The sequence below is a fragment of the Macaca nemestrina genome, chromosome 14, assembly GCF_043159975.1.
Source record: "Macaca nemestrina isolate mMacNem1 chromosome 14, mMacNem.hap1, whole genome shotgun sequence".
Taxonomy (NCBI): domain Eukaryota; kingdom Metazoa; phylum Chordata; class Mammalia; order Primates; family Cercopithecidae; genus Macaca; species Macaca nemestrina.
This window is the reverse complement of record NC_092138.1, coordinates 91834159-91850615: the sequence shown is the minus strand read 5'-3', so window position 1 is coordinate 91850615 and position 16457 is coordinate 91834159. Positions and strand designations below refer to the sequence as shown.

The following is a 16457-nucleotide window of genomic DNA, read 5'->3' as shown; positions in this document are numbered from 1 at the left end:
TTCTGTACCCTGATCTTAGAATGCCAAGACTACATAACTCACCTGTATAAAATGTTTCACTGGCCTTCAAGATAAAGTATGAATTCTCTAGTGTAGTACTCAAAACCTTCCATGATCTTCTCTCTGGTTCTCTCCAACTAGCTCTTATTCTGCTGTGCCTTATGTTATGTTTAAGCTCTATAGAACCAAGTGGAGTTCTCGAGTGGCATTATGCTATTTTGCACCTTTGTGCCTTTATTTATTGGGATTGGTTTCCCCTTCATTAGCCTGGAGAAGCAACATAAGAATCATCGCCTCTACGAGACCTCTTCCCCACATAGAATTTATAATTCCCTCCTCCTTTAATAGGGAGGCTATTGCAGGGACTAGATCTATTTACAAGTAATAGAACAGCATTGTGTCATTGCGCATTCTTACTTGTAGTTGTAAGTCCTGTCTCACCTACTGCATTGGGAGCTCTTTAAGGATAGTAACCACATCTTAATCATCTTCTTTCTATGGTTTTAAAATTGTTCATAATTATACTTGATACTATGGTATTCATAGTTATATTTGCAATAATATAGCACAAAGAGCAAATAATAAAAATAGCATACCCAACAAAAGCATCACTCACTCTAAATGCTTAGGTATTTCTCTGGAATCAGTGGATTAGAAAGGCTGCAGGATTCAAAACCAAATTCAGACAAAATAAGTCAAATGATATGACACTAGATCATGAACTCCACTAAGATAAAACAAGTCATATTAAGAAGTATGGTGCACAGTTCCTAATCCAAAGTAGCCCCTCAATATTTGTTAATGAACAACTTGTGAATGTTCTAAATACTTAAATAGTTTCATGGCATTTTTTTTGAGATTTTATCTCCTTTTTAATCCTTCTTCTTTATCTTTTTTTTAAAAAACCAGATGAACCTTGTAAAGAAATTATCAGGCCAAGAAGAATGCTACAAGAGAAGATAGAAGAAATAGGTACCCTAAGATTCATGTGCTTGTAAAAAGGTTATGGTCATATCATTCAAAAACTTGACAAATTTAAATGTTATATAAATTCCCCTAATTGAAATAGAATGGATGAAAAGAAAAATATGTATGGAGGTTAGCTTATCTCTCTCAGAAAGATTAATCCAAATAAAGTCTAGTAGTTCATTTGTCATAGGCTTAATCTAAGGAAATAGGTCTTTATTACTTCTAGCTCTAAAATCCAAAATATTAGCTTTTATTTGTCATAAATATTTTCTCTCTGATAACTTCATCTAGCAATTAAAATCATATCCTTCCATTTTATTCTGACAAAATCCATGATTTGACGATTTTGGGGACATACCTAGCAGTCTATTACTTCTATTTCATATAGTTAACTGTTAGTAGCATTATTCTTTGGAAAATACATCTTGTGAGAATTATTTTAAAATAATTATTTAAATGGTTATGATAATTGGCCATGTAACTGTAGAAAGAATATCAAACTGGGAGTCAGCAAATTGAGTTCAACTAATATGCCTATGGTAGTATAATAGTTTCTTCCATTTGTATGTGAGTTATTTTAATTCTAACCTTTATTCTACGTTCTAATGATATGAAAAGAGAGACACTGAATAATCTGAGCACTTAACAATGAAGGGTAATGCTACTGGGTGAAGTCCACAAACCATGTTATATAAGAAGTTTTTTAAAAATATGATATATAGCTTGAAGAAGGAAATATTTGCATAGTGATGATAGCCATCTTCAAATATTTAAAGCTTTCTTGGATATTTAACTTATTTTCTTAAAAAATATTTTATATTCTTTGTCTACGTTATATTTTTCTGCTTATTTTCAGCAGAACTCAAAGTTCCAGTTTCAAGAGTTTGTATTTAGCTTAATTGCAGGAAACCCTTTAACCATTTAGTGTGAGCTGGAATGGACCATTTGGTAAGGTCACATTCTCCCCATTCTTAGAATAGTTCCAAGGGGAGTCTGGACAGTCAACTAGCCATGACTATTGTGGGTAGGGGTGTCATATAGCAATAGAAACCAGGTATCCCTTGAGATTCCTTCTAAGCCTGAGATGTTATGACTCTGCATGATCAAGAACACTTGCATTATTACCATTTCAGCTGCTAAATATAAACATTTAGTAGTGAAGAAATGTTGTTACGATGGAGCCCGTATTAATCATGATGAAACCTGTGAGCAGCGAGCTGCACGGATTAGCGTAGGGCCGAGATGCGTCAAAGCTTTCACTGAATGTTGTGTCGTCGCAAACCAGCTCCGTGCTAATAACTCTCATAAAGACTTGCAATTGGGAAGGCTACGTAAGTATGATGTTTTCTATCAGAATTCTGCTCAACACGGGGAATTTTGTGTAATTTTATGCTGCTAAGAAAGGCAGTTTTCATGATCTATTTAGAATTGAAAGTAGAAAAGATAACTTGTAAATGTCCATAAGAAAAAAAAAATTCCATCATTTTTGGGCATCAGAAGAGGTATAGTACAGAGCAGAGTACACTAGGCCAGAGTTAAGACCTGGCATAACCTTAAAGCCAAGTCATCCCATAAACTTGAATGATTATTTATCCTCTCTGAGCCTCAAGCAAGGAGCTTTGACCAGATCCTCTCCAATATGCCTGTGAGTGCTACAATTCTATGCTTTTGTGATATTACAACCATTAAAAATTCTGTCTATATCTACATTGATGAAATATAGGAGAAGATTTCTAAATCTAACCTAAGGTTAAGTGTACTTATATAAAAGTTGATGTCTTATTTCAGTTTCAACTATAATACATGTTTCCAGAATTTATAAAACTCTCATTAATATGTTTTCAGAGCTTTTAGGACTTTATATATAGTCTTTTTTTTTTTTTCTTTTTTGAGTCAGAATCTGGCTCTGTCACCCAGGCTCGAGTACAGTGGTACAATCTTGGCTCACTGCACCCTCTGCCTCCGCGTTCAAGCAATTCTCCTGCCTCAGCCTCCTGAGTAGCTGGGATTAAAGGCGTCTACCACCACACCTGATTAACTTTTGTATTTTTAGTAGGGACGGGGTTTCACCATATTGGCCAGGCTGGTCTCGAACACCTGACCTCAGGTGATCCACCCACCTCGGCCTCCTAAAGTGCTGGGATTACAGGCATGAGCCACTGTGCCCAGCCTATGTATAGTCTTTAACAAAACAAACAAAAGCAAAATGACAGTTTCTGTTTTATACATATGTGTGCTGCATAATGAAATTTTCATCAATGATGGACCACATATGCAACGGTGATCCTATAAGATTATAATACCATATTTTTGCTGTAACTTTTCTGTGTTTAGATATGCTTAGATGTACAAATACTTGCCATTGCATTACAGTTGTCTGCAGTATTCTGTTCAGTAACATGCTGTACAGGTTTGTAACGTAGGAACAATAGGCCGTACTATATAGTCTAGATGTGTAGTAAGTTATACCATCTAGATTAGTGTAAGTACACTCCATGACGGTCACACAACAGTCACCTAACAGCATACTTCTCAGAACATAGCCCTATTGTTAAGCAATATCTAATAATCATAATTTTGGTAAATGGCCACAAAATTTATGTTTGTAGAAATATATTCATTGAGATGTACAATGTCTAAGATTCAGATTGTTTTCCAATATTTGTTTTGCTTTTTTTTTGAGAGACGGAGTTTTGTTCTTGTTGCCCAGGCTGGAGTGCAATGGCGCAGTCTCAGCTCACTGCAATCTCCACCTCCCGGGTTCAAGCAATTCTCCTGCCTCAGCCTCCCAAGTAGCTGGGATTACACGCACCCGCCACCACGCCTGGCTAATAATATTTGCTTATTATAAGCAGAATTTTAATAAATAATCTAGTCCATATGTTGTTTTTCTTTTTGGAGGGAGGATTTGGCTTTTATTTCTCTTAACTTTTTTTTTAATTTTTAAATTTGTATGGGTAAATAGTATTTAAGGGGTACATGAGATACTTTGATACAGGAATGCAATAAGTAATAATCACATCATGGAAAATGAGGTATCTATCCCCTGAGGTATTTCTCCTTTGTTTTATAAACAATCCAATTATACTCTTTTAGTTACTTTTAAATGTACAATTAAATTATTATTGACTATAGTCACCCTGTTGTGCTATCAAGTACTAAGTCTTATTCATTCTATTTTTTGTACCCATAAACCATCCCCACATCCCCCACAGCCTCCTACTACCCTTCCCAGCCTTCTACTCTCTATCTCCATGAGTTAAATTGTTTTGATTTTTAGCACCCACAAGTAAGTGCGAACATGCAAATTTTGTCTTTCTGTGCCTGACTTATTTCACTTAACATAATGAACTCCAGTTCCATCCATATTGTTGCAAATGATAGGATCTCATTCTTTTCATGGCTGAGTAGTACTCCATTGTGTATATGCACCACATTTTCTTTATCCATTCATCTGTTGATGGACATTTATGTTGCTTCCAAATCCTGACTATTTTTAACAGTGCAGCAACAAATATGGGAATACAGCTATCTCTTCAACGTACTGATTTTCTTTCTTTTGGGTATATACCCAGCAGTGGGATTGCCAGATCACATGGTAGCTCTATTCTTTATTTTTTGAGGAAACTCCAAACTGTTCTCCATAATGGTTATAGTAATTTACATCCCCACTAACAGTGTACAAGTGTTCCCTTTTCTCCACATCCCGTCCAGCATTTGTTATTGCCTGTCTTTTGAATAAAAACCATTTTCATTGATATGAGATGATATTTCATTGTAGTTTTGATTGCATTTCTCTGGTGATTACTGATGTTGAGCATCTTTTCACATGCCTTTTTGCCATTTCTATGTCTTCTTTAGAGAAATGTTTATTCAAATCTTTTGCCCATTTTTAAGTGGGAGTATTACTTTTTTTTCCTGTAGAGTTGTTTGAACTCCTTATATATTCTGGTTATTAATCTCTTGTCAGATGGGTAGCTGCAAGTATTTTCTCCTATTCTGTGGGTTGTCTCCTTACTTTATTGATTCCTTTGCTGTGCAGAAGCTCTTTAACTTGATGTGATCCCATTTGTCCATTTTGGCTTTGGTTGTCTGTATAGTGGGGTATACTCAAGAAACTTTTGCCCAGATCAATGTCCTGGAGAATTTTCCCAGTGTTTTCCTATAGCAGTTTTATAGTTAGAGGTCTTAGAGTTAAGTCTTTAATCCATTTTTATTTGAGTTTTGTAATATGGCAAGAGATAAGGGTCACATTTCATTCTTCTGCATATGGATAACCAGTTTTCCAAGCACCATTAATTGAAGAGACTGTCCTTTCTCCAATGTATGTTCTTGGCACCTTTGTCAAAAATGAGTTCACTGTAGGTGTGTGGATTTGTCTGGGTTCTCTATTCTGTTCCATAAGTCTATATGTCTGCTTTTATGCCAGTACCATGCTGTTTTGGTTACTATAGCTCTATAGTATAATTTGAAGTCAGGTAATGTGATTCCTCCAGTTGTTTTCTTTTTGCTCAGGATTGCTTTGGCTATTCTGGTCTTTTGTAGTTCCATATGAATTTTAGGATTTTTTTTTTTTTTTTCTGTGAAGAATGTTATTGGTATTTTCGTAGAGACTGCATTGAATCAGTAGATTGCTTTGGGTAGTTTGGACATTTTAACAATATCGATTCTTCCAATCCATGAACATGGAAAAATTTTCCATTTTTTTTGTGTGTCCTCTTGAATTTCTTTCATTGGTGTTTTATAGTTTTCACTGTAGGTATCTTTTACTTCTTTAGTTAATTCCTAGGTATTTAATTTTATTTGTGGCTATTGTAAATGGTATTACTTTTTAAATTTCTTTTTCACATTGTTCATTATTGACATATAGAAATGCTACCGATTTTTGTGTGTTGATTTTATATCCTGCAACTTTACTGAATTCATTTAGCAGTTCTAATAGTTTTTTGGTGGAGTCTTCAGGTTTTTCCAAATATATGATCATATCATTTGCATACAAGGATAATTTGACTTCTTGCTTTCTAGTTTGGATGACCTTTATTTCCTTCTCTTGTCTAATTGTCCAGCCTGGGTGACAGAGCGAGACTCTGTCTCAAAAAAAAAAAAAAAAAAACTATAAAGACCTTAGGATTTTTCCACTAATAGCATTGGCAAAACAAAGCATTAAATATCTTTAATGATTTGTTTCTTAAATTGCTAAATGTTTAGTATTCCTGAGGGCTTCCAGCGCACTAGGACTTGCCTAGAAATTGCCATCCTTGTGGCCTAGACTGCCCCTCAAGTTAACCTAGGGCCCTAGAGCACTCCAGTCCATAGTGGGGAGGCTTGCTGGAACTCAAGCTCCAACCACTGGGATGAGCGATCCCCCTCTGGCTAGGGCCAGTCCAAATACTGTCTCCGTGGGCAGACATCAGCTGAGTACAGCCTGGTTTGCTTTCCACTGTGACAGTGCAGCACTGAGTTCGATGCAAAGCCACAGAATCACTGCGCTCTCCCTCTCCCAACAAATAGATTCTCCATGTTTCACAGTCACTGCTAGGGGATATGGGAGGAGTGGCATTGGTGCTTCAAGACTATCTTTCCTGCTCTCTTCAATATCTCTTTCAGTGATGTAAAGTCAAAACCAGGTACTGTGATTGCTCACCTGATTTTCGGTTCTTGTGATGGTACTTTTTGTGTGTAGTTGTTAAAATTTAGTGTACCAACAGGAAAGAAATGGTGTAGGCTTCTATTCAGCCATCTTGCTCTCCCCTCTCATATATTTTTTCATTTTTCGGTTTTTCAACTATAATCATCTGGTTTGGCTTCAGCTGGATAGAAGTCTCTCTCTGCAGCCCCCTCCTTCCTGGAACTCTGCCCCTCATTCCAGACAACTTGGCCTTGCAAAACTCCCATCTCTGTTGCCACAAGTCTTCAAAATCATCAGGCTCTCCTTGTATTCCTCTCCCTGCCCTAATCTGTAAACTGCCTCTAGGCAGTAAGCTGGGGCAATTTCAGGTTTCACCTAATTGTTTCCTTTCTCTCAGAGATCACAGTTCTGCTTATGCTCTAATGTCTGAAAACTGTTATTTTGCATACCATGTTTGGTTTTCTATTAATGTGTCTTAGATGAAAACAGAAGTTCTGTCCATTTTTATTAAAGTAAATATAAACAAATTACCAAGTTAAAGAAGGCAGAGAATCATATAAAGCCTCCTTTTTTTCTGTTATAAACACAATTAGTACAATTATACAAGTGCAAACAACTTTACAGACTGATCAATATCTTGTATAATCTCAGGAATACTAAACATTTAGCAACTTAAGAAACAAATCATTAAAGATATTTAATGCTTTGTTTTGCCAATGCGATTAGTGGAAAAATCCTAAGGCCTTTATAGTCTTTTTGTTTGTTTGTTTTTTGTTTTTTTGAGACAGAGTCTCGCTCTGTCACCCAGGCCGGAGTGCAGTGGTGCAATCGAGGCTCACTACAACCTCTACCTCCCAGGTTCAAGTCATTCTCGTGCCTCAGCCTCCTGAGTAGCTGGGACTACAGACACTCACCATCATGCCCAGCTAATTTTTGTGTTTTTAGTAGAGATGGGGTTTCAACATGTTGGCCAGGCTGGTCTCGAATTCCTGACCTGAGGTGATCTGCCCACCTCAGCCTCCCAAAGTTCTGGGATTACAAGCATGAGCAATGCACCCTGCCTATAGTTCTATTTTGGAAGCATTAAACAAAATGTTTTATTTATCTTTCAGAAAATGCTCAAGTTACAGATTAATGGCCATATTTTAAAATTCACCTATAAGTAGAATTTATATTGTTTTTCCATAATTGAATATGATTTTTTTATCCAGACATGAAGACCCTGTTACCAGTAAGCAAGCCAGAAATTCGGAGTTATTTTCCAGAAAGCTGGTTATGGGAAGTTCATCTTGTTCCCAGAAGGTATTATACTTCTCTCATGTTTCCTTGAAAGAAATGTGGATAATGCAAGTATTATGGCCAAAAATCTGGAAACTACCCATTTCCCAATAGCTTGCATAAGAGTTAAGATGATCCTGCAATTTGATCAAATTTTGTTTTGTTTTGCTTTGCTTTTTTAAATTTTTATTTTTTTGATGTACATTGCACTGGTGATTGGCTCCAGGTCAGAATGAAGAAGAGTACTATTCCATTTAATTTTATTTGACTTCAGTACGCATTTACTACACACAACTATGTGCTATGCACTATATTAAGCTACTATTTTTATCCTAAAATACCTGTACTATAAAACAAACATTAATAAACAGGAAGAAAGGTTCTTTTCTTTTTGAAGTTTTTTATTCAACACATTTTAAGGAAACACTTCCTCTATATCACTGAAAACAGTGATGTACTGAGTCCTCGAGCCATACTCTTCTTAGGTGGGCTTAAAGCACTGGTTTTCCAATGAGAAGGCAAGGAATGAGTTCAAAGCCCTGCAATTGTCTCCTCATGCATCTCCTTGTTTCTATCCTTATCTTCTCTAATCCTTTTTCCACACAATTGTTGTCCATTTCATCTGACATTACCCATTAGCTAGCAGGTCCTCTAGTAAACCTTCTGGCCACTGCTCCCCACCCTACCAGTGATTGGATTAATTACACCCTCAATTAACCCTGTTGTGTGAATCACATTGTATTATAATGACTTCTTTACTTTCCTGTCTTACACATTACAATGTAAATACCTCAAGGACGTGAACTAAATTCAGATTACTGCTTTATATGCAGGACTTGGCCTAGGATACTGAAAATAAATGTATTGGACGAATGCACACTGCCTCTTAACTCTTATAATGCCTTATTGGTACAATTATTACAGTGCAATATAATTTATTGACTTAACTATTTCTTCCACTAGATTGTAAACTGCCTGAGAGCAGGACTATATCTTACCAGTGCTGTTTACTCAGTACTCAGCACTATACCTGATACAAAGTTGGTAGACAATAGCTGTAAATAAATATACAAGCTTAATCATAATCAGCAGTTTTTAGGTATGTCAGCTTTGTTTTGAGCAGTGCTAACATGAATCACTTTGCTTCCCTATTTTAGAATATACTCACGACATAGTTTTTTCTTTGTTTCGTATGCTTGGATTTTGCAATGTTTCAAAGGCATCCTGCTGAACTTGAATTCTCATCATAGAGGTGCAATGTCTAAAAACATGAAATATATAGGAGAGTCACTGAATATATTTTTCTTGATGAGGTTTTCCTTAATGATGTGATTTCATCACGTGAGTTTTTTTCTTTCTCTAAAGTAGTTTGGAGCAAAAATACTGTTAATGGATGTCTCTGTTAAGTTGGGTTAATCAATATTCCACTGTATTTGAATATCAACATTTTAACTTCCAGAAAACAGTTGCAGTTTGCCCTACCTGATTCTGTAACTACCTGGGAAATTCAAGGTGTTGGCATTTCAAACAGTGGTAAGCAGGCTTAAGTGATATATGCATTTAAATAGTGATATGATTAGCAAGATGTAATTCTTTGTTAGTATCTATTTAGTGTACCCAGAACTTACGTGGTAGTAATTTTTTAAAAATATTCTTTTTTAATGTATTACCAAAAGACTTGGATGTGCCCACATCTTACATATTGATTTCTCCTTTCACTCCTCTCTTTTTTTTCCTGTTTCCCTTTTTTGTAAATGATGACGTGGTCTCGCAATGTTATCCAAGCTGGTCTCAGACTCCTGGTTTCAAGCAACCTTCCCACGTCCGCCTTCCAAAGTGCTGGGTTTACAGCTTGAGCCACTGCACCCAACCTCAAGTCTTTATTTTCCTTCACCTTTCTCACTGACTGGGAGCTTGTGTAGCCTTAGAAACAAACAAATGACCTCTCTTGGGCTGATCTTTGTGATGATTAAGTGCAGATACTTTCCAAATAATTTCAGGAATGGTTTTGTTTGTTGTTTGCTACTTTTGTTTTAAAATCTTGGTTTCCACAATCAAAATATTATACTCATTAAAAAAGGAGCCAATAATGAATATCTAAAAAGATTTGGTGCATTAGTTAATAAGCATTCTCATGCCTTAAATAGAATTAACTATTTATTGAACAAATTAAGTTTTCTGTTAATACTAATTATTATTGAAATTAAGATCAATGAATAGAAAATTCAAGGGCATGAGGTGAGAGTTCAGAGAAAAACATGATCTAGTATTCTTTTTTCCTTGAAGTAAAGCAAATGTGAGAAATTTTAATACCAATAAAGCATTATAGGGATTTCCTAATATGATTCTACTTCGCTTCCACTTTGGGCTGAAGGTATATGTGTTGCTGATACTATTAAGGCAAAGGTGTTCAAAGATGTCTTCCTGGAAATGAATATACCATATTCTGTTGTACGAGGAGAACAGGTCCAGTTGAAAGGAACTGTTTACAACTATAGGACTTCTGGGATGCAGGTAAGTAGGTATTAATATTTATGGGATAAAGGAAACATTCTCTGGTTTTTTGAGAATTCTATTAGTGGAATTACCATACACAAAAAAAGTAAAATTTCAACTCAGTTCAGCAATAGAAACCAAACACTTAAAATGAGCATTGTACTAGATGTGTAGGTATGTGAATTAAAGGGATGAAGAAAGGAGGAAGAACAAGTAGGTATTCACGTAACTTCAATTGAAAGAATAAATTGCATAAGATAATCCATGTGCTATGGAAGTCTAGAGAAGGATGAATTCATATTTAGTTCCTTTATTTGCCTATACTCAGAGTTCCTTGATCTCCTTGATTCTAACAACCCTTTCCTTTCCTCCATTTTAGCCATTCATACTCATCTTCACTTTATACATCTTATCATCCTCTCTGAAACCTTGATTTCAGACATCTCACATCTCACCATCCAGTGACAACCTCCTTCCTGTCCTAACTCATTAACCAGATTACTTCCATAGCTCTGGGTCAGCAGCATCACTGAAACCTTCAATCCATTAACGCGATCCCTTTTATTGTCCATTACTTCCCTGCTCTTTTTACTTTACTCCTTGTTCAGGTTAGAATTCACAAGCCATCATTAAAACCACACTGACTAAAATTATGCCAACTCCCTGGATCCTTTCTCACTCCAGGATACAATTCCAACCATGATTGGACCCACCATTTATCTTCTCTTTGCCAGCACACCCCTAAAGAGAATTATATGATAGGCTGACTGATTTGATTTGAAAATCACAATCACAAAACTTTGCATGATAATTCAATGTGTTCCAAAATTCTAGCTACATTTTTTTAAAACACTAACTTTATTCTTAGAGATTAGAATTTCAGTGGTTTCCTAAAATTTTGCTTACATACCCTCTTGTTTTGGAAAAACTAAGTACCCCTCTGACACTTTTTTTTTTTTTTGAGATGGAGTCTCGCCCTGCCCTTTGACACATTTAAAAATTGGCATCTAAAATTTTTATCATACATTTTTTAAAAGATGGTAATCTATTACTTTTGAAATATTTAAATATCGATATCTTAAAATAAAACTGTTTTATCAGACTTATGTATAGCAGAGTCCAAATACCATAGCAAACAATTTTGTAAATGCTCAAATAAGCTCTTTTTTTTTTTTTTTGAGATCAAGTCTTGCTCTGTCGCCCAGGCTGGAATGCAGTGGTGTGATCTCGGCTCACTGCAACCTCCTCCTCCCCTGTTCAAGCGATTCTCATGACTCAGCCTCCTGAGTAGCTAGGATTACAGGTGCATGCCACCAGGGTTGGCTAATTTTTGTATTTTTAGTAGAGACAGGTTTCACCATGTTGGCCAGGCTGGTCTCGAACTCCTGACCTCAAGTGACCCACCCGCCTTAGCCTCCCAAAGTGCTGGGATTACAAGCATGAGCCACTGCTCCTGGGCTCAGACAAGCTCTTAACAACAGATTACATATCATTCCTTTTCCTCAATGAATCGTATTTTCATTTTACTCCCCTAATGTTATATATTTTATGCTTGAATTTTTTTCTGTTGATCACCTTATTATATTTTAATGAACAAAAATATGCATATACATTGAAAATGAAATATTTTAAAATTTCATGATTGTAAAATTCCAAGTATCAAATGATATGTGGATTTAGGTATCATTACAAATATTATTATTAGTATACTATTGATAAAATAACATACACATTTCTGAAGTTATTAAATGTAAAAAATAAAATTTTATTTAAAAATTATCTTCTCGGCCGGGAGTGGTGACTCACGCCTGTAATCCCAACACTTTGGGGGGCCAAGGCATGCGGATCACGAGGTCAGGAGATCGAGACCATCCTGGCGAACACGGTGAAACCCCATCTTTATTAAAAATACAAAAAAACTAGCCAGGCATGGTGGTGGGCGCCTCTAGTCCCAGCTACTCGGGAGGCTGAGGCAGGAGAATGGAGTGAACCCGGGAGGCGGAGCTTGCAGTGAGCTGAGATTGCACCACTGCACGCCAGCCTGGGTGACAGAGCAAGACTCTGTCTCAAAAAAAAAAAAAAATTATCTTCTCATTAGATAAATGAAACTTTTCTCTCAATTGGCTTCATAGTTATGGATAAACGTTATTTACTGTTAGAAATGAGAGAGGGTTTGGCATAATTCTGTTCTTATTTTTCATTTTTATAGAGGTAGGCATTGCTGTTTAACCCAATATTATCAGGAAGGTTGATAAAATAAAAATATTGTCAATTTTATTACCCCTTTATCAATATATTTTAATATTATGTCTTGGAACTTCACATTTAGCTTATTCAATTTATGTAATACATTTGCCATATAATCTACCTGGAAAAATCAGTCCTCATTGATAAAATAATCAGCCAAAATCAGACGTACTTTTTGTCATAGAAATGCCAATTTCATTTTTCAATCCAATTCATGTTAAGAAATGTCACTCTTTTTTTTCGCAATTTTAATTTTCAGTAAAAATGAACTTTTCCATATAAACTTATTTCGTCAGGTAATGCTACATATCACACAATGCACACACAAATTTTACTTGGCCACAGGATGTAAATGGGGAATAAACTTAAGTAATCAATTTACCACACTGATGATATTTTTTTTTTTTTTTCTTTTTTTGAGACAGAGTCTCCCTCTGTCACCCAGGCTGGAGCGCAATGGCACGATCTTGGTTCACTGCAACCTCCGCTTCCCAAGTTCACGCCATTCTCCTGCCTCAGCCTTCCAAGTAGCTGGGATTACAGGCATGTGCCACCTCGCCTGGCTAATTTTTGTATTTTTAGTAGAGACAGGGTTTCACCATATTGTCCAGGCTGGTCTCAAACTCCTGATTTTGTGATCCGCCCACCTCAGCCTCCCAAAGTGCTGAAATTATAGGCATGAGCCACTGTGCCCGACCAGTATTATCTTATTTTTATAGAAATAAAATCAAAATGTTACTTATTTCTCTTCCTTAGAATTTACTCACAGGGTTTGCATAAATCCTATGAATCATGCCACCATCTTCAGCCCTGTGGAATTACCCTCCCTTGTCTGGAGAAGGACCTCGATTAAGCCAGAAAGTTGCCTTTACATTGTTGCTTTCAAATCCACTAGCTTTTCTGCAGACAGAATGCTTCGTGAATTTTAGATAATCGTAATTCAGATGGAGATACCAAAGGCCATTTCTCCATCAAGTTCCTGTAGTGGTTTTTATGTCTCAAAATCCCAATTCAAGATTGGTTTGAAGCCTGGAAACTGAGATACTAAGACAGTCAGACCATCTCATCAAAACAGACTGAGCATAATTTTATAACTCACACTGATCTTGGCTACCAAAGGATTTTGGTAGATGATTAAGGAGGTGCCGCTCTTAAACCATTTAAATTGTAATTTAAGATAGACACATAAATAGGTGGGCATAACAGATGGGTAAGGCACAGAGGCCACAGCCAAACTCTGCTCAACTGTAGGATTGACATCAGCAGGGGCTCCTCTGCTCACCTAGTCTTAGACATATAAAATAGGTTTGTGTATGTGTATATATATATGTGTATATATATGTGTGTGTGTATATATATATGTATATATATACACTGCCTCAGCAATTTGTGTTTCCACCAATAATATTATCAGAGACATCCTTTCATATCAGTATATACAGATTTACTTCATTACTTTAATGGCTGCACAGTAATTCACATGGTGGGCACACTATAATTTGTTGAACCGTGTTTCTATTAAAGACATTTGGGTTGTTTCCAGGTTTTCACTATTATAACTGATTTTGCAAAGTCTCCATTTATGCATACATATCTTCCTACACGTATATTTCTGTAGAATAGATGTTTTGTCTTGGAGTGAACTAACTAGGCTAAAGGGCATGGACATTTTACCTTCTGATAATAAATATTGCCATAATTATCTTCCGAAAGAGCTACATCAGTTGACATTCTTACCAACTGTATGCAGGTAGCCTTGATCCCTCGCATTCTTATAATTTGGGGGAATAAACATTTTTTCTTTTATTCATACAAGGAACACTTATACAGAAATTGAAATGAATGGACTAGATAACTACATGCATCATTTTGATTAAAGCTCAAAAATGTAACATTGCTGAAAAAAGCAAATGGCAGAATAATATATATACACAATGAATACAACTACATAATATTTAAAAACATGAAAGACAGCACTATATATTGTTTGGTAATACACATAAAATTTTTGCCAAGTTGACAGACACAAGTGATAAGTCACTGATGTTTCTATTTCACTACCCTGATTTCTAGCAATGTAGAACCTCATTTCATTTGTCTGTTGGCCATTTGTATTTCTTCTGTCATGTATTCTATGATATCCTATATACTACTTTAATATCCTTTCTTTTGCTTTCCATTGAGTTGCTTTTTTCTGGGGTAAGTTACCTAGCTTCTTCTTGCTTAGTTTCCTCATCTGAAAAATGGGATGATAATAGTATCTATTTCATAGTTGAAGATTAAATGAGCTAATTCATGTAAATATAGTACTTGGCCAATAGTGAGTACTCAACAAATGTACTTATTATTGTCTACAGGAGCACTTTCTATGTTATAGCTATAAATCCTTTATTGATTATAAATGTTGCTGGTATTTAATCTGCTACTTGTCTTTAACTTTGTTATTAGTGTTTTTAATTTGTATGTTATAAAATCCGTAGATCTTTTCCTTTATGTCATTTGAATTTTGTGTTTTTGGAAATTCTTTCTCACTGCAAGTTTTAAAAATGTTTTTCTACAAAATACTGCATGTTCTCACTTATAAGTGGGAGCTAAACATTGAGTATGTATGGATACAAAGAAGGGAACAACAGACACCAGGGCCTACTTGAGGGTGGAGGTTGAGAGAAGGGTAAAGATCAAAAAATGACCAATTAGGTACTATGCTTATTACCTGAATGATGAAAGAATCTGCACACCAAACCCCTGCGACACGCAATTTACCTATACAACAGACCTGCACATGTGCCCCTGAACCCAAAATAAAAGTTTTTCTGAAAAATTGTTTTTTCCGTATTTTCTATAGTACTTTTATAGCTTTCTGCGAGCATTTAGATTTTTTTATCTGAAATAAGGATCTAATCCCAAATAGCCAGTTGATCCAGCAGTATTTGTTAAGGAATTCATGCTTTTCCAACTGATTTAAAATGTCATCTTGCCCCCATATATATTGAATTTCCATATATGTGGATTTATATATTCTCTATTTATAGATTTATATTTATAGATTCTCTCCTTTGTTTTGTATTTATAGGTTCTCTCCTCTGTTTTGTTTACATCAGTATCACACTGATTTAAAGTACCATAGATTTGTGGTTATATTGTATATCTATTAGGCAAGTACTCTCTGGTATTCTTATTTTTCAAATGTTTTTGATGTTGCTATTCTTACACATTTACTCTGCCAGATAAACTTTGGAATTAGTTCATTGAATTCTCCTTTAAAAGTTATAATAGGTTTTTCATAGGTACTGTCCTGAATTTATAAATTAATAAAGGGAAATTGACCTGCCATACTGAATCTTTTACATCTCTTTATCCTTTTGCTTTATGAACTAAATCAGGGTCAGCAATTTATGGACCATGGGGCAAATCTAGCCTGCCATCTCTTTTGTATGTCCTTTACAGTGACACAATTATATATAACTTGACAGCATTTTTTTTTTTTTTTTTTTTTTGAGACAGAGTCTCACCCTCTCACCCAGGCTGGAGTGCAATGGCAAGATCTCGGCTTACTGCAAGCTCCGCCTGTCGGGTTCAAGCGATTCTCCTGCCTCAGCCTCCCAAGTAGCTGGGATTACAGGTGCACACCACCACGCCCAGCCAACTTGATGGCATTTTAAAGTGTTGTGCATATCACTATACTGCCATATTTTGTTGAATCTTTAAATTATCAGTGCATTTCCATCATATCAAAATAAGAAACAAGTACATCTGTGATATTTTGGGGTTAGTTCCTGTTAATTACCTTTCATCTTGAGTGTGGGTGACACTTCCCTATTTCTTTTTATCTAGTAAT

At 35.7% G+C, this 16457-nt stretch overlaps 1 protein-coding gene across 8 annotated transcripts in view; it reads left to right on the top strand.

The window, feature by feature from the left end:
* The window catches only part of LOC105487149 (complement C5), a 121109-nt gene that overhangs the window by 57225 nt on the left and 47427 nt on the right, over nt 1-16457 (top strand). For all 8 annotated transcript variants that reach the window (XR_011612828.1, XR_003019299.2, XR_011612829.1 and 5 more), the window contains 5 exons: nt 910-972; nt 2103-2300; nt 7810-7900; nt 9336-9409; nt 10251-10390. Coding sequence is in view for 5 of the 8 variants with exons in the window: in XM_024794570.2 (XP_024650338.2) it covers nt 910-972; nt 2103-2300; nt 7810-7900; nt 9336-9409; nt 10251-10390 (566 nt within the window). In the remaining 3 variants the exon portion in view is untranslated. The remainder of the gene's footprint in view (nt 1-909; nt 973-2102; nt 2301-7809; nt 7901-9335; nt 9410-10250; nt 10391-16457) is intronic.